Source organism: Notolepis coatsorum (genome assembly GCF_963971535.1).
Source record: "Notolepis coatsorum genome assembly, chromosome: 10".
NCBI classification, from domain to species: Eukaryota; Metazoa; Chordata; class Actinopteri; order Aulopiformes; family Paralepididae; genus Notolepis; species Notolepis coatsorum.
In genome coordinates this window covers 54,837,570-54,862,691 of record NC_140174.1, presented here as the reverse complement: position 1 = coordinate 54,862,691, position 25,122 = coordinate 54,837,570, and the positions used below count along the sequence as shown (strand labels likewise).

At 44.7% G+C, this 25,122-nt stretch overlaps 1 protein-coding gene across 1 annotated transcript in view; it reads right to left on the bottom strand.

Annotated features, from left to right (window-relative positions):
• The window catches only part of wnt3 (wingless-type MMTV integration site family, member 3), a gene marked incomplete at its 3' end in the record, with an annotated part of 31,495 nt that extends 23,103 nt beyond the window's left edge, over positions 1–8,392 (bottom strand). Inside the window, exon 1 of the mRNA XM_084323822.1 lies at positions 8,152–8,392. Coding sequence (XP_084179948.1) covers positions 8,152–8,278 — 127 coding nt within the window. The 5' untranslated portion in view covers positions 8,279–8,392. The remainder of the gene's footprint in view (positions 1–8,151) is intronic.
• Between the last annotated feature and the right edge of the window lie 16,730 nt (positions 8,393–25,122).

Below are 25,122 nucleotides of genomic sequence, written 5' to 3'. Positions count from 1 at the left end.
AACTAATCATGAACAAACCATTTATATACATTCGTAATTATTATTAAATCATTTATAACTATATTTGTATAACATTTACGAATGAGTTAAACATTATTTATAACTCATTATCAACATTGTTTGTACTTGATTTGTTCATCATTAAATAATGTTGTTTAATGTGTAGTAAGTAACATTTGTATACCTCCATTTATTTGTTCATGTTCAACAAATGATTTGTAAAACATTCTTAAAATATCTATAAATCATTTGCAGATGTTATTATGTGCCCTAATCTAAAGTGAAGACTATTCATCATCATTAACAAATGTCTAATAGTTTATTATTTGTGGACATTTATGAATACACACAAAGCAATTACCAGACTTGTCTTTTCATGTTTAACTAATTATTTGTTAAGACATTCATAAAACATCTATAAATCATTTGCAGATGCTATTGTGTGCCCTAATCTAAAGTGAAGACTATTAATCATTAACAAATGTCTAATACAGTTAATAATTTGTTGACTTTTTCATCACCTGTTACAAATTTAGCTTTTGGATCCACCCTTCTTTGTGACATCAAACAGTGACAGAATTAGGACTATAGATAAATGCAATTTTATTAACATATAAAATACATGTGCACACATAACAGTGTAACCTGGGGGACACTAGGACCCAGGAGTAGTATGTAGAAAGAGTCTCACGCGAATGAGACTGCACGTTTGTTCTCGTCAGTTTGAATGGAAGCTACATACACGTTATACATTAGCAGAGCCAAGGAATTCTTTTGTGCTGCCCCACGCTTTTAAGGTATGAGCAGGCTAAACACCTTTTTTGTTGGTAAATCTATTCCATCATTTCCGACCTACAACTTATTGTCCTATATTTTGTGTAGACGCACACAATAACATCTGCAAATGATTTATAGATATTTTAAGAATGTTTTACAAATCATTTGTTGAACATGAACAAATAAATGGAGGTATAGTAGTTTTTTCATATCCATTTTGCTTTCATCTACAAATGTGTTACTTACTACACATTAAACAACATTATTAAATGATGAACAAATCAAGTACAAACAATGTTCATAATGAGTTATAAATAATGTATAACTAATTTGTAAATGTTATACAAATATAGTTATAAATGATTTAATAATAATTAACTAATGTATATAAATGGTTTATTCATGATTAGTTCATTATCTACAAATACCTTATAAAGGTCTTAAAACTGAGTGTTATTATAAAGTGTTACCCAGTACTGTATGTCGTGTATGTCATAACTGTCATGATATATATCTGTATCTGTATGTCGTGTATGTCATAAATGTCATGATGAATTGAAAATGGGGGACCCTGATGTAAACAAGACAAAAGTCTTTCTCTGGTATGCATCCCCTTAACAATTGTGTGTATTGAGCCATACTGTATTGTACCCATTCTGCAATCTGTTAATACAAATTTCAATCAATCAATCAATCAATCAATCACCCTGTGTGACTCCCCAGTGGACACTGTGGAGTCCTTCCGCTTCTTGGGAACCATCATCTCCCATGACCTCAAGTGGGAGCTGAACATCAGCTCCCTCATCAAGAAAGCACAGCAGAGGATGTACTTCCTGCGGCAGCTGAAGAAATTCAACCTGCCAAAGATGATGATGGTGCACTTTTACACAGCCATCATCGAGTCCATCCTCACCTCCTCCATCACAGTATGGCACGCTGCAGCGGCGGCCAAGGACAAAGGCAGGCTGCAGCGTGTCATTAACTCTGCTGAGAAGGTGATCGGCTGCAATCTGCCATCTCTCCAGGACCTGTACGCCTCCAGAACCCTGAAGCGTGCAGGTAAGATTGTGGCCGACCCCTACCACCCCGGTCACAACCTGTTTGAGACACTCCCCTTGAATAAACAACCAAACATACCTGTTCATACTTCACTGATTCATACTCTTTGCACATAACTGCCCAATTGCACAGCCCTGGCCTATTCCTATTCCTATTTTATCTTTATTGTACTATATTCTATTGTGCTATATTTAATTTAGTTTATATCCCATTTAATATTATTTACAGTTTTACATATTTTTTTAATATTATATTGTGCTCAACTTAGTTCATATTTCATTTTATCTTACTTCACCTCTTTATTGAATGATCTGTCTGTTAATGTCTGTCCGCTAATGTTGCACTGAAAACGACCAAAGCAAATTCCTTGCATGCGAAAACTACTTGGCAAATAAAGACCTTTCTGATTCTGATTCTGATTCTGATTCTGACAGGTCGCATACACTCAGGAGAGACAACTAGGGTAGGAGGCAGAGCCAGGAGACCACTTTCACCTATTTCACATACAGGAACAGACCGGTACCTGTACATGTACACAGACAAACAGACGGACATACTCCACAGCCACACATACAGACCATACAGGTACACCCACTCGTAGAGCAACAAAGAACACATACAGTAGTCGAATCTGTAATGTCGTCGAACAGCAACCTCTAGGCAAAATATGACAACATGTTCTTGCGCTTTGTTTACAGTTTTTGGTTTTGTCTGATGTTTGGGTTGGATTTCAGTGGGTATAGACTATAGTAGAGGATGGGTTGCTACTGCTGGCCACACCTCATGCTCTACCAAGAGAGGTCTGGAGAAAGCCACAGTATAATAACTTACTAAACTCCAACCCACATGTCAGACCAAAATAAAAAAGTATACAAATTGCAGTACCAAGCAGGGCTCTTTTGCCTAGAGGTCACTGTTTGACAGCATTACAGATTCTACCTTTCAACTGATGCTAATAAACTAAGTTACTTCAAGAGTATGTACCTACAATATTTGCAAGGCTAGCAATGTGTAAGATAAGATAAAGAGATGATGATGGGAATTATACATAGCAGGGGCGTAGGCAGACATATATTATTTGTGGGCGGGGCCTAAATATTGGCTTACAGTACACATTAGAATGAGACATAATATATGATGCTTTCATTAGGCTTACAAAAAAGGACAGCTTTGGACCAAACAAATAAACTGGAAAAACGTAACATTGCAAGCAAGCCCTTTTAACACTTTGGGTGCCAAAAGTGGCTTAATATGTTTCTGGGCCCTGACCGTAGAGTGCCAAAAACGATTGATATTTTTATTCATTATCCATCCAGGGAGCCTGGTGTTACCATAGGGAATGAGTCTGAGATAGCCAAAGTGCAATACCGGCCGCATCCAGCTAGACGGCGGTATCGAGCACCCTTTGAAACCTTGTATCTTGGCCTGTGCGTCTATCTAATGTCTCCGGGTCATTTTATTTTTTTTTGGCAATGGGAGCGGTTATAACAGTCGGATTGAGAAGAATCAAATGCTCCCGATGCATGATGTGCGGTGGATTATGTTGACGACACAATGGACATCAATACTTGGAATCGCGATCAAATAATTGGAATATTCTTTTTGGGGTACATCCTAGTCAAGGTAAGGGCTATATGATATCAATCTTGTGTTGATCCAAGCATGTCTTCACCTCGATCTGAACGTGTGAAGAGAATAATAGCGGGTCCAGGCAAGAAACGGCAACGGTTATAGTATAATACACGCATAAGGCTATTCCTCAGCATTTCGGGAATTACCCCAGACCGATCTAAAAACATACTTATATTCACCACGGTATAACGCGCAAATGTATGCATGGAAAAATGTTCTCTTTTTTGCATCTTGACCGGAAGAAAGTCATTGTCAAATGACCATAATATTGTACTTCAACTTCAACTTCAACTTCAAATTACTTTATTTTCCTTTCGGGACTTCATTTGTGCAGTGGTTGAAAGACAAACATACAGTCACAATACATAGACACTCACCACTATAATTTTTTTTAAACTACAGTAAAAAGACCACTATATAAAAAAAATTTAAACACCAACTACATTAAAACTACAGTACTTAAAGCATGATATATTAAAATCCATGTGGAGCAGTTCTATATGTATATAAATAATAAATAATAGTAGTATATGTGATATATGTCCATCAGGTGGAAGGGGGAGTCTATTTTAAGTAGTCCAAAGTCCTTGGGGGGGGGGGGGACTAGGTGTTCAGCAGTGTGATGGAGGTTGGCACGAAGCTACCTACAGTAAGCCCCTTTTGTTTAATGATGAAGCTCTGTATCGACGGCCTGAGGGCATTCGTTTGTAATGGGTGTGAAGGGTGTGTGTCTTGTCCTCAACTATTTGGGAGGCCTTTTTAACTGTCTGTTTCTTGTGGATGCTGCTGAGTGGCTCCTGGTCCTTCCCAATGATCTTGCCGCTGATCTTAACGTCCCTGTCGAGAGGTTTCCGGTTGATGGCACGCATCACTCCTAACCATGATGTAATGTTAATTATCGATTCCACAAAGGAGTTGTAGAAAGCCTGTAGTATTGATGGTCGGACCTGAAGCTTCCTCATCTTCCTGAGGAAGAACAGTCGCTGTTGGCACTTAGTGTGGATGTTATCTGTGTTGGTCTTGAAGGTGAGCTTATGGTCGATGGTGGTGCCAAGATATTTGTACTCCTCAACGCGCTCTATTGTCTGGCCATTTATCTCCAGAGCCGGGGGAGTTGTGGGGTCATGCCTGAAGTCCACCAGCAGTTCCTTCGTTTTGCTGGGGTTTAGGTCCAGGAAGTTGTTCTTACACCACTCTGCGAACCTGTTCATTTCTCCAATGATGCGGTCATTGGAGTTGGTGGTGTCAACGATGACTGTGTCATCAGAGTATTTGATGAAAATCATCTCAGGGTCTGAGCTGCTGCAGTCGTCGGTGTACAGAGTGAACAGGACTGGTGAGATGACAGATCCCTGTGGTGCCCCGGTGGATACCATTCTGTTAGAGCTGTAGTTGCCGTTGAATCTAATGGTCTGGTGTCTATTTGTGAGGAAGGAGAGAATGAGCAGTATGAGGTGGGGGTTCACATTCATCCGGAGGAGTTTCTGTCCCATCAGATGAGGTTGCACGGTACTTCTACTCTGCATTGAACATTGTACATATGTACATACTGAACACTTGTGTCTACGTACGTGACTTCTATTTTATACTTGCTATACTTATTTTATTTTATACTTATCCTTTTGTCTAGCACAGTCTCTGGAGCGTAACAGAAAGAAGCATTTTGTATAAAAGTATTCTGTACTTCTGTATGACAACTAATAAAGAAACTTGAAACTTGTCGAATGCACTTGAGAAGTCCACGAATACCATCCTGATAAAGGACTTGGGCTTCTCCAGCTGTGTTTAGGTGTGATGCAGCAGGATTATCATTGCATCATCCACACCTCTCTGCTGCTTGTATGCAAACTGGAGTGGGTCTGTGTGCCCACTAACCTCCCTCTGTAGCTGAGGTAGAATGAGCCTTTCAAAGCTCATAATCACCAGAGATGTTAAAGCTACAGGGCGGTAGTCATTATTGCAGGTGGGGTTAGTTTTCTTAGGGACTGGGCAAATTATGGAGGACTTCCATATGGTTGGTATGGAGTGTTCAGACAAGGATCGGTTAAAGAGTTTACAGAAGACCTCAGCCAGCTGCTCATGACAGACCTTCAGCAAGCGCCCACTGATGTTGTCAGGACCTGGGGCCTTATGAGGGTTTGTTCTCTTGAGCACCCTTTCCACCTCCCTAGGGTGAAACTCTAGGTTGGTGCTAGTCGCTGCTTTACACAGGAGATTGGTGGTCAGCTCCTCCCTCTCCTGAGTGAAGGTGTGTGTATCAAACCTGCAGTAGAAGCTGTTCAGGTTATCTGCAAACTCCACACATTCCTCTGTTCTTAAATGGGACGGGGGTCTGTTATAATATAGAATATAGTTATAGCTCTACAAACAAGGTGACGGACTCCTATCTTTTAAAGCGTGGCAGTGCATAGATGGGGCCCGAAAAAGGCGTGGCACCCAATGTGTTAATGTAAATAATATCTCAAAAGACTAAACTTAACAACCAAAAACCCTTTATAACACACTCAAAGGTGCATTGTATTATTATAGCTTATACCCTAATTCAGGAGAGAACACATGCATAGGTGGTGCAACCAAATGCTGGACAAAACCACAGTACCACACACATAACCACACACACACACACACACACACACACACACACACACACACACACACACACACACACACACACACACACACACACACACACACACACACACACACACACACACACACACACACACACACACACACACACACACACACACACACACACACACACACACACATAATCTGTCAGACAAAACACCAGCAGCAAGCGTATGGATAAATGATCTTACTTTTGATGGTTACAGCAGGGGATGACGTGGCTTTCAATGACACTTCAATTATTTCATCATAGTCCAACGATTCAGTCAGTCTCTACTGGAGAGGATTAGATATCATGAACATGCCAGTGTCTCGCGCACCTACGTTCATCCAGCCGCTGGAGAGCAGAGTTCAGTCTGTCTGTCACCACTGACCCATGACTGAACTTCTCTTCCTCCTGCTCCTCACAATGTCTTTTGGTGACAGACTTGAGCAAACTGCTTTGTTTCGCCATCATTTAACCATAACCTACAGTAAAAGCAGCTAGCTATCTGGAGGTAGGCTTCCATTCACAGCGCTGGCTGTAACGTTAGGTTGAATGAAAGAGGAGGGGCTGCTTCCTATCTGGCATTTGCGAAATGCACTGCCAATCAAAAAAATCATCATCATCATCATCATCGTCATCATCAAGAAGCAAGAAACAAGAATTGTTTTATTTGTATTGGTCACATAGTCAAGTAGTATTCATTGACTAATTCATGACCCAATACTGTCTTCGCCCCTGATACATAGAGAAACATGGTAACAAGCAAGCAAAACTATAGAGCATCGACTGGGATATCAATCGAAGACATCCATGCAGGTCCCCATGATGGTGAAGGGCACAGGCTCGTGCAGAGCACCACCTCAACTGCCTAGAATGTGTCTGGCATACCGGATGCAACATTTGCATGTATATCCCTTTAAGACCAGGTGCAACATTTGTGCGTGTATCCCTTTAAGACCAGGTGCAACGCTTGTGTGTGTATATCCCTTTAAGACCAGGTGTAACGCTTGTGCGCGTATATCCCTTTAAGACCGGGTGCAACGTTTGCGTGTATATCCCTTTAAGACCGGGTGCAATGTTTGAGTGTATATCCCTTTAAGACCAGGTGCAACATTTGGGCGCTTCTCCCTTTAGAGCCAGATGCGACATGAGCATGTTTTGGATCATGTCATCGTTTTCAAGACACATGACAGGTGAAATGCATCATTTGGGATTATGGATTTTTAGCCTCTTAGCCTGCGTGTGGACCGCAAAAAAGGTTGGAACATTGCGCTTCAGACTGACAGACTGACAGACTGACAGTGGCTGATGACCTGAGCGAGGTGAGCGACATTGATGCCATTGCTGAGTACAGCAGTTACTTTGAGGACTAAAACTACTATTAAGTAGAAGATTCAGACCCAGATTATGATGTGACTGCTGACCCAGCTAACCTGGCTAGTTATCAAGCTCAATGAACAACTCCTAAACTGTGTTATTCACCGCAAGCGCTGTCTGTCATTATGTTGCTAGGCTACTGATAATTTTAAATTTAAAACACTGGACAGCAGTCGTCAATAATGGCAAGAAATAAAGCCTTAGCCCACAGACTTTATGGATGTACAAACATGTATTTAGCCGTAGTCTACTTTTTATCAACCCGCTCTTGACAAAAGTCGACCACTAGACATTTCAATGGTGAGTAGAGCTTTATTGAAAATAAATATATGTTATTATTATGTACATTAGATGCAAAGGCAATGCTTTCCAATTATAGCCAAAGGTTTAAGCTCTCAAATGTTTTCTTTTGTTTATATCTGCTACAGAGGCTGAGAAATAAAGGTTTTGGTGAACACGTTTTTCAGAAAACCCTCAGGTTTTAGGAGGCTGTTTTCATCAATACCATATGTTTTAGAATGTTTTCTTAGATCAAAATGGATTAAACCTATTTTACAACCTACTTGGCATCCACTCAGCCTGTAATGTAAACATAATTTATGAGATTAACAATAAAGATTCATTGGAATGTAAAATAACTATTTCTACATTGGTGTTGTTGTTTTGTCAAGCGGTCAACAGAAACCTACCTTTGTCCAGAACTGGGCCAAAGATGGCCAGGTTGTCCTTGATGGTGGTGCAGTTCCATCGCCGACCCCTGAATTGGTGCTGGCATTCCTGGATGCCCAGCTTCACGCCCTCGGCCACGCTGGGCATGATCTCGATGTAATTGCGGCAGAAGCGTAGCTGCTTGGGCACCAGGCCAGGAATGGACCCACACAGGATGGGTTGTGAGCCCAGAGAGGAGTACTGCTGCCCCAGGGCCAAGGACCTGCAACACAGGGAGGAGGGAAACGTATAGAAGGTGGTGTGGAGGGGAGGGATCAGCCCCGATCAGAGACTGTATCACTGCCTAGTGCCTAAACACTCATTCCTTACTCTCTTGTGTCTGCTGTTTGGTATTATATAGGATCTGGTGGTGTGAGAGAGCCAGGAGAGGGAGGGGAAGGAGGGGAGAGTTGGCGGAGAGGCCATCGTTTACCAGCTCAGCCAGACGCCACAAACTACACACCACAACTACTAGGTTGCCACTGCCAGTTTAGATCCTCTCTTCGTCTGCCTGCTTAGTTAACCCTTTCACTACCACACTACCAGATGGTTAACCGTTTCACTGCAACAATACAGAAGGTTTCCTTTCACTGCAACACAACAAAGGGTTAACCCTTTCACTACCACACTACATAAGGTTAACCCTTTCACTACCACACTACAGACGGTTAACCCTTTCACTACCACACTACAGACGGTTAACCGTCTGTAGTGTGGTAGTGAAAGGTTAACCTTCTGTAGTGTGGTAGTGAAAGGGTTAAATACAGTGCAGGTTAAAGCTGCTGTGGGTAAAGTCCGGTTAACTTGCAAGATAGATAGAAAAACTTTATTGCCATTTCAACACATGGTTGATTGGGATTTGTCTTGGTACCAGCACATACAGTACATACATTATAAAAAACATACAATGATACATGCAATACAATTCTTATACAAGAGGAAAGGAGATCCGCGATCGCGGTCAAATGCACACAAATGTTTTACGTCCTTTTCAACACTGAAGCGCTCAGTCTTGTGGTACAATATTTCAAATATATACTGTATATATTTGTAAGATAACCTTATTATTGCTATTCTGCATTATTTCTGTCATTGCCATGTTTATCCCACGAGTGTGATTGACAACCGCGGCAGCCAGTGAGGTATGAGGTCTTTCTCTTACAGTTTCCCCGATTGGCCGGACTCCTGAGCCGTGCGGAAACCTTCGTAAATGCACTACTCAATACTGGGGCTGTGGTGGTTACTGAAACTGTCTCACATGACCCTGCTCATCCATCACAAATGTAGATGATTTTTGTGTGTGTCAGAATTCCAAACGTTAATTAAAACCGCTAACTCTCGCTTAATTCTACGGTACAATTCTAGTACATGCAAAGTGCTTGCTCAGGAGTAAAAATAAATAATAAATAAAAGAGGGTGCCCTCACTGAAACCAATCCCACAATGGAGAGGGTGGTGATATGCCAGAGAGGCCCCTCTGAAAGGCAACCTGCCCTAAGAGAGCAGGGAGATACCCGGAGAGACCGGCCAATCCATTCACAAATCTTAACATTGTGTCCCATAGATTTGGTAATTTCCTAATAGAACTTGTTTTCACATTACGGTTGATTAATGTAGTCCTTACCAGTACAAACAAGAGCTCTGTGTGTGTGTGTGTGTGTGTGTGTGTGTGTTCTGTACCAGTGTTGTCTCACTTGAGTGTTTTATTGACTTATGTACTTAATGCATTTATAGGAGACTGACCGCTCCTGTTTGTGTTTCCTTTCCCCTTCTCTCCCAGGAAGGGGGGCTAATAGCCGTTCTCCAGGGCAGGGATACAACCCATTAGTATTGATGTTTCAAAATGCTCCGCAGTGGGGTAGTTCCTCTGATGAGTCAAAAGATAACCTGTCTTCTCTTATTGCAGGGGAAAGGTCCCCACGTAACGGTCTAAAACACATTGAGACACACGCATGCAGTGCTCTCATTAATTTGCGGTTTTCCTCCGTAACCAAAGTCTGCAGTCTTTTTCCTGCACAGAGGAGGCTGGTGGTGGTACATAGAGGGCAGACTCTGCATTCCTGAAGCTGTGTGCCTCACTATCGGGGCTGGTGTAGATGTGCCTAAACAGGGATTAATCACCACAACGAGACAGCCCAGATCAGCTGGCGATGCCAGAAACCATTATAGTTTCATTGAGGTAATTAATTTTAATTGCCTTCTTTTTCCCCCTGAAATAAGAAATAGATAGATAGCGAGAGAGAGAGAGAGAGAGAGAGAGAGAGAGAGAGAGAGAGAGAGAGAGAGAGAGAGAGAGAGAGAGGGTGAGGTGGGGGGGGGGGGTTGCCATGTCCGTGTTTTAACATGCTGACTGTGATGACAAGCTCAAACAAACTGTACGCCCGTCTTCCAGGAGCTGCTGCTGTGCTGCTGAGGTGCTCTCTCTGCCTCCTGTTTCATTGTTTATTTATTCTCCAGTCTGTGCCACTTGTCAAAACAAAAAAACACGCTATTGTACAGGCGTGCATTCTTGAGTGTGGAAGGCTCTTTGATACATGTTCCCTGATCCCATTGTTCTGAGTGTTGAGCCACAGTGAATATATTTGTGTGTGTCTGTGTGTGTGTGTGTGTGTGTGTGTCTGTGTGTGTGTGCGTGTGTAGAGTATACGAGAGTGGCAGACAGATAGGCAGGCGGGCAAACAGAGAGTTAGAAAGAGAGAGTGGGGGGGGGGGGGGGGGGGTGCTAGTAAAATGTCAATCTTCCGTCCTGAGACGATGGCAGTGTGGAGCAGACACTGTGCTGTGTGTGCTGTGTCGTGGAGCCTGAGCCTGGGTGGACAAGCACGCCGCTGGAGGCCATGACAGGATCACTGGGGAACAATCGAGGCTGATCAGATCAGAGCGCCACTCAGGATGACCTCAGGACCCCTGCGGGGCGCAACCCTATCACCACCGCAGATGAGCTACAGCGCTGCACCCCGCCCCGACACAAAAGCCAAGCCATTGAAGTCAGAGGGAAAGAATCCCCTTAAAGAAAAAGTTCACAGCTCTTGTGCGCCACTGTTGCTTTTCTACAGACCCCCACCGACAAGCCACACAACCCTCCCTCCCCCCCTCTCCCTCTCTCCCTCCCTCTCTCTCACTCCCACACACGCTTGCTTTTTGATGTCCTTTGGAGTACAGGTGAGCATTGTTACAGCAGGCTCCCAGGTATCAGGACTTGCCAGCAGAGAGGTTTTACAGTCGTAGTTGAGCTGAGGGAATAAATGATAAGCAGCTGCCGCCACCTGTTTGCCTCATCCTGACTGATAACAAAATGTTTTTTTTCCTCCAAAGGGTTTCTCATAACCCAAAACTGATTTTGTAGGCTATTGGTTAGGCTAATAATGGTTTTAGGTTACCAACTTTCAAAACCACAGTATTTTATTCAGTCAACCAATTGCAGGGACTTTGGGAGGGCACTGGTGACTTGTGTTTAGAACTCACTCCTGACTGCATCACTGCTCTACACTACAGAATGGTGAAAGAACCAGCGAAAATGTCCCGTCAGTAAGAACAACGATGCCAATAAGATCAGAGCACCAATGCCGTGCAAGGACAGCGTCATTACATAATCTGCGTAAACGCGCCACTCGCCACAGTAACAAATCGCGTGTCCTCCGCTCCCAAATCCAAGTTAATCCCAGCCCAACGTTTTGCCAAATTTGACGTTCCCACGCGCAGAGAGAGAGAGTAATCTGAGAATAGTCATCAATCTATATTCATAGTCCTTGTTATGTGTTCACCCGAGCGAGGGCGGCCATATTAGCTCATCTGCCTCCTGCCAGTCCTGCTCCCAGAAACACCACTGAGTTCAAGTGCTGCTGACTTCATTCCTGTCTGCTGACTAAGTAGTGTAATTACACCGTCTGCAAGCTAGGTCACTGCCCATTAATCTCATCGGCATGAGGCGGACCGGAGTGGATGATGCCCCGCACGGAGCTGCTTGTGCAACAAGGCCAGGGATTCGCGTGGGAACCAATACATCTAATGCGTACAGTAACAAGGGAGGAACGCATGCCGAAGTTATGTCCGTCAGGCTGCTGATTACCGGCAAAGAGGATGTAAGAGGAATAAGATGATACACTCCTGCTCTGGTTTGGCAAAGAGCTGACTTCTCGGTGTAACAAAGGGATCTACTGTACCAATCAGGCCAAAGGGAAATCTTTTCAACGTCAATTAGCTGTGTATTGGATGTTGAACCAGGGCGTCTAAACAACAGCCCCAACAGGGATCAAAATGAATGGTTGCTATAACATCTCTGTCTTTAGACCCATGTTGTTTCAATGAGGATTTCAAATGGAGGCTAAGCACAACTGCTTAAAACAAACTGTGTTCAATTCCATTGTCTTCAATTAAATGTCATTGTCAATGTAGAAATCACAAGTATAGGTACAACGAACATTGGACTCATCATGACACATTAATGACTGAGTGACTGATGGCCTGACCTGAAAACATAATTTGATGCCCTTGGGCGTGCTGTGGGAAATGCGGCGAACGCACCCAGAACGGCATCTTTAAAGTTCCTGGGAAAGTCTTCCCTGTGTCAGAGTTTAACGTTTGGAAAGACTACCTCGTGTCAAGTTGTAACATGACGTCAGTTGGCCCCCGACTCCAGTCGGCCTGATGCTAGCTGGTGCTCTTCTACGGTGCATTCAAAGCCGCTCCGCTAAACTTGACCTGACCCTGACAGCCAACCAGCTTGCCTTTCCCCTCTGATGCTCCTGCTCACGGAGTGGCTTAGCAGGCGACTTATGGATCTCTGAAGAAGCGAATTATCCGACCGCACAGGTCTTTCTTGTGGACGTAGCGTGTTTAGACTACAGGCTGGGGATCTGCATGCCTCTTCTAATTTTGTTTGTAGAGGATGTGCCACTTGATCTGTAACGGACTGATGAGATGAAAGGGATGCCTTTTTGGCTAGGTGCTAATGAGGGTTTTAAACCCTGAGGGGAAGCCTGGGGCTGTGAGGCGTGTCGAGGGAAACAGAAACATGCTCTCACTCACTCACACACACACACACACACACACGCAAATACAAACACATACACACAGACCACATGTGTACCACGCTGGTACTACGTGCTCCGCCTCACTTCTTGGAAGCCACGAGCAACGTGTCTCAACCGAGCGAGAGAGAGCAGCACAGACGCAGGTCCTACGGCGTGGCAGAATGCCGGGGGAATCCGCTGCAGGGGAGCAGACAGGGAGGGAAGGGAGGAGCGGCAGCAGAACACTGCAGGGCTCGGCAGGCGCATGCCCGGGCAGGCCTCCGTGGGGCCTCCTCTGGCCCTAAGGGGGGGGTTTACTGCTGGTTAGGGGTTTTCTCGGCATCCAAACCAACCTGACGTGAACGTGTGATGGGCCACTGGAAACCAGACGTGGAGGAGAGGAGACAAAGGGATTCCACCACACACCTCGCGCGGGAAGAATGGAAATTCACAACCTGAACCATCAAAAAAAAAACTGATGTCAAGTTAAGTGATGAGCTGGCTTAATTATGTCCTCAACGAAAGACCATGTCAACCACTCCCAATGAAAATCACTTCATGAATCACTCTGCAGGTTAGGGTTTTGGCCTGTTTAAAACCATACCACCCACACATTTAGACGGCTGAGGTGAAAATCCGATGTCATAGTTCGTTCGATGAGCATGCTCCCCTTGGCTGGGACACGACACCAGCGTTTGACGCCAGTTCAAGAAATGCGTTGCAGCTGTTTTTGTGGGAGGTCTGAGAGCCGAGTTCGGAGAGCAGACGAACAAACTGCCTTCGTATGACGGCTACTATACCCAGAGGCACAGAAAGTACCAGGTGACCCCCTGACCCCGCTAATGCATGACTCCTGACCTCATCACTTGAAAGTGTGATGGCCTGTGGAAACGGTACGAAGTTCATGACCAGACCTTATGTCATCTCAGCGGAGAGAATCGTCTCCTTACCAAGTGCTGCATAGGGTAGCCTGAATTACTTCAAATTGAGTGGGCCGGACACACAAACCTGCGCACAAGCTGGCGCACACACACACACATCACACATCACACACACACACGCATGCACGCACGCACACACACACACACACACACACATTTCATGTAGGAACTATTTTCAACCAAACTACACCCCCATTCATTATTATAGGGGTATACTTTGGTAGAAAATTGTTCCTACATGAAACTGCTCACAGCAAGGTCTGTGGATTATCTTGAGTAGCTAGGTCATGGTTGTTTTTCAAATTTCCTTTTTTGTCGTTTTGAGTGTCACAAACTAAGTACCATTCAGCTCAATTGTATTGGAGTGATGGCAGATCTCTCGACGGCAGAGTCCAAAACTAGGCAAATCACACCTAAACCATCTGGAGGGATAGATAGCGCTCTGGGTAAGGTGGAAATCTATAATTAAGGCTTATTAAACTGTAGACCTACAGTATAACCTCATCATAGACGCAGTTTGTCTGCAAGTAGTACTGGACCATTTATAGACCATGGATGGTTTAAAGAGTCCTCACCAAACCAATATCCTGCCAACATTTAACATTGAATTAGTCTGGAATAGCTAAATGAATGAAGCTCTTAAGACTGTAGAAACCTCCTGCATACACTCATATATTATGCTGTGGACCTCATAGCCTAACCTTTAGTAGTGTATTGCAGAGGTAGGCCTATACTTTTGCAGGATATTTTTTGCCCCGACCAGCTAAAGATATCAGGCAGGTCCGCCAGGCGGTCGGTTCACAGAAGTTCCCTCTGGGGGAAACAGGTTTCATGCAGGTTTCCTCTCATACTCAACTCACCTACTTTTGCAAACAACTCCTCAATTGAACCCTTGCACTGAAGAAGATCTTTTTGTACAGCCATGTATCTGTGGTTGTGAAGTTCATCTAAATCACTTGGAGTGTGAATGTGATATATCACAAGAAGCTACTCAGCCTTTGACTATGAGTGAACACAACACTCTAACGTACCATCTTTAGAAAGCACTTTACAATTGATGCATCTCATTCACCCATCCACTCACACGTTCACACACCGACAGCAGAGGCTACCATGCAAGGTTCCAACCTGCTCATCGGGAGCAGTTAAGGGGTCTTGCTCAAGGACACTTTGGCATGCTGCCGAGAGGAGCCAGAATCGAACAGGGAACCTTCTGATTACCAGACGACCGCTCTACCTCCTGAGCCACTGTTGAGGTAATATGAGATTCTATATTATGCTCATGTATGGGGTTTGGCGAGTCAACCCTATGTTTAAGTCTACTCTTGTCGCCTTAGTAACCAAATGTTATCAACATACAGCAAATTGTGACCTTGATGTGGCAGACAGAGAGAGAGAGAGAGAGAGAGAGAGAGAGAGAGAGAGAGAGAGAGAGAGATAGACAGACATAGACAGATATGATGAAGGGAGAGAGCACAAAGTAAGACAGAGACTGACATAGGAAGAGGAAGGGAAGGAAGGAAGGAAGGGAGAGAGCACAAGAGAGAAAGACAGTAGAGAAGGAAAGGGAGAGAGAGGGATTAGAGAGAAGCAGCCTGTCACAATCCATCCCAAAGTCTATGCATTATTCCTCAGGCACTGTTCAAAGCCTCATGGAAAGTACTCTGTGTATATGTGTGTGTGTGTGTTTGTGTTTGTGTGTGTGTGTGTGTGCGTGTGTTCAGCAGGAGGGTGGCAGGGCAGAGGGGGATTGCCCTGTTGCTACTTGCACTCCAAGGCCTCTCTTCCAGCAGGCTCATCTCCACGCATGGTAAGATCCCCTGCCTGTAACGGCCAGTTTGGGCAAAAGTAGTTTTGCTTGCAGCCTAACTTTTTAAATCTTGAATAACAACCAATTGAAAATAGCTTGCACTCCTCTTAATAACTCACACCTGTGGTGCAGCCACTGAGAGCCAATATTATGTACAGTATATACTGTATACTGGTGTATGTATATATTCTCACACACACACACACACACACACACACACACACACACACACACACACACACACACACACACACACACACAACACACACACATACACACACACACACACACACACACACACACACACACACACACACACACACACACACACACACACATACCAACAAGGTCTCATCAGAAAACATAAATAAAGTACCAATTGACCACAGGAAAAAGGGTACATAATGTACATTATGTTATAGCCATAATTAATATATTTACGCATTCTATAAGTAATATATTTATGTTTTGTATGGGAAAAAGTCCAAAAGAAATGCCGCGAGTGGGAGACGAACCAACAATGATTGTGTTTGTAGGTGAGTGTTCTCAGAACTAGACTAAGCCACCCACCCTGATCATCATAGTATTGATGTGTAGGTATCAGTGATACCTACACATCAATACTATGATGATGGTTTGTTTTAACAAGTAAATTAATCGTCAGTTACTTTGGTCTTAGTCAACCAATAATTTGTCGATTAGTCCATATCTTTCCCCCCATGCTAAATGTGTTATTTCCTGAAGAATGATAAGCATCTCTCTGTAACTACTACATTTAAAGAGGCCCTTCTGCGTGACATTGTGTGAAAAATAAAATTTTACAGATTTGTCACTGAAAATCAACTAGGCTAATAGATTAGTCCACAAAAGAAATCCCATTAAAGGGGCACTTCGCCAAAAAGCAATGCATTATTTGATTTATTTTGCACATAATCTCACACACATCCAAAACCCCTAAACAGTTTTGTACATGTTCATTTCGTTTGACAGTTATTGAGAGTAAACTCATTTGAATATGACCACCGGTGATGCCATCGGGGACATTGACATTGCTGTTGTGTGTCTGAGGTGTTCTTATGTTCTATGTCTGTCCGTCTGCCTGGTTCCCTGTCCACATTGTCCTGTCCATTTATTCATATTCTTTTCCGCCCGGGCTGCACCCCGGACTCATGTAAAAATTGGCTGGGGGGCGCATTATAAATTAAAATATCATATCATCATATCATATCATTGAATCATTGTGTTGTGTTAATTACAGCACCATGAAATGATGTTGATGAAAAATAGCAATACCTTGTCTTATAGGGACTGCTACCTCATCATTGCATTGGGCCTCATAGTCACCGTTCCATTTCCTACTTGGTTCACCCGATATGGATGGAAACACCCTCAGATTAAGCTGAAAGTCTCATGCACTTTAACCTCATAGTTATCATTCCATTTCAAACCCAATGTGCTGCGGTACGGAGCTAAAACAACAGAAAAGGCTTTGCTGGACTCAGACCTACAGACTGCACTGTATGTATATTGAATGGGTGAATCCTATGCCACATACAGTTCACAGATGACGACATGACGAGCGTTTGACTGAAGCTTTTGCAGGTGACTAACGGCTCCTTTGTTTGCTCTAAACTCTGTGACACTGATGCGTGAGTAATCGCCAAGCTACAGTTGTGGAAAAGCGTGGTTCATAAAATATGTACCGAGCACACATTTGCACAAGCCCACAACCAATTAGCTTACAGTGACTGATTGTTGTTGATGAATGCCGGTCGTTCTTAGCGCGTGTGTGAACAAGTTAACTTATTTAATTAAAAGAAAAGGTAATAATGTTAGCATGTGCCGGTTCGCGCTTCGGGGCGTCAGGCTCCAAGTCTGTTCTGTCATTGCTTCTGTAAGGAGCCGACTCCTGGAAGGCCTCTGTGATAACAGTCTATGCAAATTATCCTTCGCATTGCACTTGTATCAACCTCCAATCTACCTCCATGTGTTGATACCGCAGTTCAACTTGTCAGATTTGCGCCGCTAAACTAGGCCCCAGCGGTGACGTGCAACTCAAGATGTGCAACAAAACATTGCCGTCGGAATCTCAATTATAATCCCACTACAGCACCCCGTGGAGTGACAGAGACACTCGGAAGAGAGTAAAGTGGGCCACGGAAAGCTGCCGTCTTCGCCTCGGGATGGGGCTTTTCCTGGCGGGAGGGTGGAATGCACGGCTCCTGTCTGTGTTGTGTTGTCTTCTGCTTTTCTCTGGCACACTTTTGATTTGTAGTCCAACAGCTCTGGGCTGATCAGATAAAAAATGACAGGACCTCTGAAAAATGTTCCAACCTGTTTTTTCCTTTTCTTTTTTCTTTCTTTCTTTCTTAAAAAAAATTAGTTCTTCCCCCCCTCCTTTGCCTCACTCCCTTGTTCCCTCTCTCCCTCCTTTGCATCGCTCCCTTGTTCCCTCTCTCCCTCCTTTGCCTCACTCCCTTGTTCCCTCTCTCCCTCCTTTGCATCGCTCCCTTGTTCCCTCTCTCCCTCCTTTGCCTCACTCCCTTGTTCCCTCTCTCCCTCCTTTGCCTCACTCCCTTGTTCCCTCTCTCCCTCCTTTGCCTCACTCCCTTGTTCCCTCTCTCCCTCCTTTGCATCGCTCCCTTCTTCCCTCTCTCCCTCCTTTGCCTCGCTCCCTTGTTCCCTCTCTCCCTCCTTTGCCTCGCTCCCTTGCTCCCTCTCTCCCTCCTTTGCATCGCTCCCTTGTTCCCTCTCTCCCTCCTTTGCCTCACTCCCTTGTTCCCTCTCTCCCTCTTTTGCCTCACTCCCTTGTTCCCTCTCTCCCTCCTTTGCCTCACTCCCTTGTTCCCTCTCTCCCTCCTTTGCATCGCTCCCTTGTTCCCTCTCTCCCTCCTTTGCCTCACTCCCTTGCTCCCTCTCCCTTCTTTGCCTCGCTCCCTTGTTCCCTCTCTCCCTCCTTTGCCTCGCTCCCTTGTTCCCTCTCTCCCTCCTTTGCCTCACTCCCTTGCTCCCTCTCTCCCTTCTTTGCCTCACTCCCTTGTTCCCTCTCTCCCTCCTTTGCCTCGCTCCCTTGTTCCCTCTCTCCCTCATTTGCATTGATACCTTGTTCACTCTCTTCCTCCTTTGCCTCACTCCCTTGTTCCCTTTCTCCCTCATTTGCCTTACTCCCTTGTTCCCTTTCTTCCTCCTTTGCCTTACTCCCTTGTTCCCTCTCTCCCTCATTTGCATTGATACCTTGTTCCCTCTCTTCCTCCTTTGCCTCACTCCCTTGTTCCCTCTCACCCTCCTTTGCCTTGCTCCCTTGTTCCCTCTCTCCCTCCTTTGCATTGCTCCCTTCTTCCCTCTCTCCCTCCTTTGCCTCACTCCCTTGTTCCCTCTCTTCCTCCTTTGCCTCACTCCCTTGTTCCCTTTCTTCCTCCTTTGCCTCACTCCCTTGTTCCCTCTCTTCCTCCTTTGCCTCACTCCCTTGTTCCCTCTCTCCCTCCTTTGCCTCACTCCCTTGTTCCCTTTCTTCCTCCTTTGCCTCACTCCCTTGTTCCCTCTCTTCCTCCTTTGCCTCACTCCCTTGTTCCCTCTCTCCCTCATTTGCCTCACTCCCTTGTTCCCTCTCTCCCTCCTTTGCCTTACTCCCTTGTTCCCTCTCTCCCTCCTTTGCCTTGCTCCCTTGTTCCCTCTCTCCCTCATTTGCCTGGCTCCCTTGTTCCCTCTCTCCATCCTTTGCCTCGCTCTCTCATTCCCTCTCTCCCTCCTTTGCCTCGCTCCCTTGTTCCCTCTCTCCCTCCTTTGCATTGATACCTTGTTCCATCTCTCCCTCCTTAGCATTGATACCTTGTTCACTCTCTCCCTCCTTTGCCTCACTCCCTTGTTCCATCTCTCCCTCATTTGCCTCACTCCCTTGTTCCCTCTCTCCCTCCTTTGCCTCGCTCCCTTGTTGAACAGGGAGCCCCTATAGTACAGAAGAGAGGTGAACAGAACAGGGAGCCCCTATAGTACAGAAGAGAGGTGAACAGAACAGGGAGCCCCTATAGTACAGAAGAGAGGTGAACAGAACAGGGAAGCTAAATGGGGTGTAAACTTGTGAACCTGCCTGTCAGAAAGTGAGTGAGGACTTGCGGTGCACTGGGGAAAGGAGGCTCTCCGGGTCTAAGGCAGGCTGGAAGTGTGTCTGTCTGTCCATCCGTCCGTCCGTCTGTCTGTCCGTCCGTCCGTCCGTCTGTCTGTTCTGTCTGGGGGGCTGATGCAAACGGATGCTGTCCTGTCTTCTTGAAAGGACAGGGGCTTGTTTGAACGGGAGTTTCAAGGGACTGTCTGAATGAACCCAATGTCAAACAGAGCATTGTTCCCCGACACTGGTGCTCATTAGGGAGAGCAGGTTAACTTGGCTGCTTCATGTGTTCATTTATTGTCGTGCACTCTATGCATTGAACTTGTGTTGGATCGTCTGTAATCTCCGGGCAGGGCTTACACTACTCTAAACATTATGAAATAATTAAGCACCAAATCTGCTGTCAGATTTTCCACATGCAGGTGGTCTGAGAAAGCCTCTGAAGGACAGTATGCGGATTCTCACAATATTTTCTAGATGACTGTGTAGAGGACCAGCGTAACTGGAGCTGAATCTGGTCAAAATAGTTTGTGTTTTCCACAGTCTCTTAGGTTACTTGTGGTGATAGCAAGCTTTACCGGGCAATCTACACAGTGGAACGACATTATGTGTTATTGTATCAGTCCAGGAAATGTATTTGTAGTGGGCCAACGTGGGCTGCCTCAAATGAACCTATGTGCGGCAAACACTGGTGAACCAGCCTTTACATGATTCAGTCTCAGGTAAGACAGAGGATGGTTGTTTGAAAGCATGCTGATAATGATGTCATCACTGATATGAACACTGAAACACGCATGCATTTACATCGGTTCACATACAAACTCATATACCGGTTAAGGTCTGGGCAACCTGTCTTTATGGCACTAGCATGGCGTTTCTGATGCGTTTTCAATAGTCACCTACATGTAACAGCCGTTACGACCAGCACTCAGAAGTGCTGCCAGCTGGGGGGAAAGGTCTGCAATGGATATAAAGGCATTGTCATATTCTAATCACCAGTGTCCCATGTACATGAGTAAATACAGTGTTACAGTACCATGGAAACAGAAATGACACAAAACCGCAGAAACAAACTTAGTATCCCACGAGTCGTATCCCGGTTTCTCATAACTGGGATAATAGCATACTTTATATCTGGGTTATTGTAAACGGGATATGACATTGACATGTGCCAATGCAAAAAACAACAGAAGACTTATACCCTATATATCAAGAGGATACGTGTGGATGTAATGCAGTCTATGCCCTCTCTCTCTCTCTCTCTCTCTCTCTCTCTCTCTCTCTCTCTCTCTCTCTCTCTCTCTCTCTCTCTCTCTCTCTCTCCCACCTCCCCCACTAGTTGATGGAATGACCTGTGAGGTATATAGCCTCAGGTGGTTTGGCCGACTGCACAGGTGTGACCGATTTCTTTGTCGCCAAACCCTGTGTGTCAGAGAAATGGTGTCTTTCTCTCTAGCCGCTAATCATGAACTCTTCGGTAACAAGCAGGTAACAGGACCAAGACCCGTCAAGGTGAGACGAGGAGGGTAATGAAGACTCTAATACCTGGTGTGTGTGTGTGTGTGTGTGTGTGTGTGTGTGTGTGTGTGTGTGTGTGTGTGTGTGTGTGTGTGTGTGCGCGCGCACGCTCACTATGCACATGTACATTAGTGTGACCATGTGCCCCCTAATGACCTATTTGCCTCTGGTCGTTTGAAACTGTGTTTTCCCCTTTGAGCGACTGTCCTGCCCTGTGTTTTAACACAAGTAATAGCCGTGTTACCAAGGGACTTTGTCATTTCCTACACGAGCGAGTCACATGTCCTTTGATGGTGGGTTGAGATTAGGACTCTCCTTCGCTGCTTTGAACTGCACCACTCTCCTTTGAAGGTATCACATAGCGTGGGGTTTTGACTGGGTAACGTAACGCCACAGGATTGTTGATTACGGGCCACTTGTGACACATTAAAGCTACACTATGGAAGATTGGCACCTTGTGGCCGTTAGAGGTAACTGCACATTTTTTTTATTTTTTTTTTATTGATCTTTTTCCCCCTCCATTTTCCTCCGATTTTTCTCCCATCCCAATGTTAGTCGTATGCCAATTCCCAATCCCTTCCTGGTCGCTGCGCACTTACCCCCCACAGTCAGATCATCTGGGAGAGTGGAGGCTACCACGTGCTTCCTCCGACACACGTCCAGCCAATCACCGCTTCTTTTCACCTGGCAGCGCGGATTCTCATTGAGAGGGGGCGTAGCGTGTGGGAGGATCACACTATCCCCCTCAGGTCCTATCCGCGCTTAGCAGGCGCCCCGACCGAACTGTAGGAGTCGCTGTTTACAACGACCCGGACCCACCCCGCCAGCTTCTCCCACTCTCTAATACAGCCAATTGTATTAGTGTGAACAGCCAGCCAAGCTGGTGACAACCCCGGAGCTGTGAGCTGGATTCGAACACAGCTCCGGGGTTGGTGACGAACGCAATCTCCGCTCGGCCACCTAACCCCCCCGGTAACTGCACATTGTAAAAACATGGCGGATAACAGGAAACTGCATTTCTTCAAGGGAGGTGCTATAACTTTGGGCACTGTTTTACATTTGTGTCGTTCATATTCAACGCTCTAGACATGAGTCTCTGTAGCCATTGTATGCATCGCTGTTGGGAGGGTTTTCTCAAACTCGGCTCAACTAGTTTTTTTCATGAAAAGGTTCCATAGTGCAGGTTTAATTCAATATAAACCTATGCAGAATCAGGACTGTCCTTGACAAAAGGAAATCTGAGGTGACTAATGGTTTTAGGATTTTGTTGCCAAATGATTAGGCCATCATTCATCAATCAGTAAATTTTATCAACAAAATCACAACTGCAAATGAATTGCAATTGTGGGGATCTCTTACATTATACAGGTATGTATTATTAATAATTCTGAATATTTGTTTTATGAAAATGTGATTCCAGGGATGTGCTCATCATTTTCAAGGCAATAACTGTGGCATATAATATATTAATGTATTCTGCATTAAAAAAAAAAAAAAAAAAAAAAATAGAAGCCTTATTCGACTAAGACACCTCTGAAGAATTAGTTGAATGACTAATTAAATTTATACAGAACATTGTTGATTAATACTGGATCAATATTGATGCATGATGATCTCTGCCACTGTCATGATAATATACTATAACTCAGAGGTCAGGAATTGCGACTAGGAAAAATGAAATAAAACGGTGCATCAACTTGGAGTTCCTAGTCACAAACTCTGGTATGGTTTCTAAACCCCCAGTTCAAGCCTCAGTGTCATTTGACGTAATTTCAACATGGCCACCCACATCGTATAAACGTTAATGTTGCTATTAGCTGAGCGTGAGCATCCATGTTTTTCAGACTTTGTTGCTCGAACGCACATAGGTCTTTCCCATGTCCAACTTCCCACCTCCGACCATAAATGAACGCAGCATTAAAACATCAATCTGACAGCTTGCTCAGGGGCTCGAGTCTACAGTATATATACGTAGGTACCGTAGGTACATAAGCTACAGAGCTATGGCACATTGCCCGGGTCCTCATCTCCTTCTCTGTAGATTCCCAGTGGAAGTCACTCACCGCTGAGACATTTCTCAGAGGCTTTAGGCCCGAAGTTGTCTTTGACCCTGGCTGTATGGCGGCCTTCTGCCATTGATATGGAACCCTGCGGTCTCTTAAGAATAACATTCTTTCAGGCTTTCCTATTCTTTTCTCTCCCTCCCTTTGCACTGTTCAATATAATGCCTGAACATCCTTGATCTTTTCACACAGGATTGCAGACGGCGGATTTTCTCCCAGTAAGAATCATTAAAGTGATCCCTTTGCCAAAGGTGGGGGGGCTGGGAAGTTGGAGGGGGGGGGGGGTGTCACAGTCAGATAATGACATTCCTGAGACCCAGAGATGGACCTTAGAGCCCCGTTTATAAGCCACCGGGGTTGGCCTGTGCAAGGTTTGGCCAAACGTAGAATCCTGTATACAAATGCTGGCCTGCGCAGGGATACATGGGTTTGGCCAAACCTAGAGTTGTGTATACAAATTCTGGCCTGTGCAAGGATACACGAGTTTGGCCAAACCCAGAGTTGTGTATACAAATCTTTTATCCTCGGTTCTACGTCGGCGATTGATATTTGTTTGTCCTCACGAGACATCTCTGCCTTCAACTCTTCTAATGGAAAGGCTGGTTATAGCAGTGACAGAGGACTGAGCAGCCGTGACTATTTCATATGCCTCTAGTAACCCCCGGCCTGGAGAGATCTGGGCAGTGGGGACAATAGCGATGGGATATATTTGGAAACCAAAAGAAAATGAAAACAAAAAGAAAACATGAGTAGGGTTTGATTTTGGCAGTGAGCTTTCCACTAAAATGTCTGGCAAATTAATGCAAGCGCACACTTCAAGTTGTTTATATATTTTGTGATGTTTTTAAGGTTTCTTTTGCCCATGTCTGTATGCAACCTTCACAAATGGAACCAAAAGTCTCATCCTAGAAGAACTCTGGACAGATTTTTTTTCCCCAGTCCCAGTCACTTCAGCTTCTCATTTTGGATTTCTTTCATCCAATCCACACACACACACACACACACACACACACACACACACACACACACACACACACACACACACACACACACACACACACACACACACACACACACACACACACACACACACACACACACAGACTCACAATGCGTGCAGATCAGTTCTGCCCATATAGTGTATACTAAATGATTTTGATGATTTTTTTCAACTTCCATAGTGGCTGAACTGAACAAAATGTAAATTAAAAAACATTCTGATGATTCCTCAGCGATATTAGGATGCCAAGATGTCCAAGGTGATTTTGATTATGTTGAACAGTTGGAGTTCCCTTCTCTGTGCTCCGTGTCTCTTTCTGTCTTTCTCTGTTGGCTTTTTCTCTCTCTCTCTCTCTCTCTCTCCTCTCTCTCTCTCTCTCTCTCTCTCTCTCTCTCTCTCTCTCTCTCTCTCTCTCTCTCTCTCTCTCTCTCTCTCCTCTCTCTCCTCTCTCGCTCTCTCTCTCTCTCTTTCTTTTTGTTCCCTATGATTTCAACTTTGAACTTT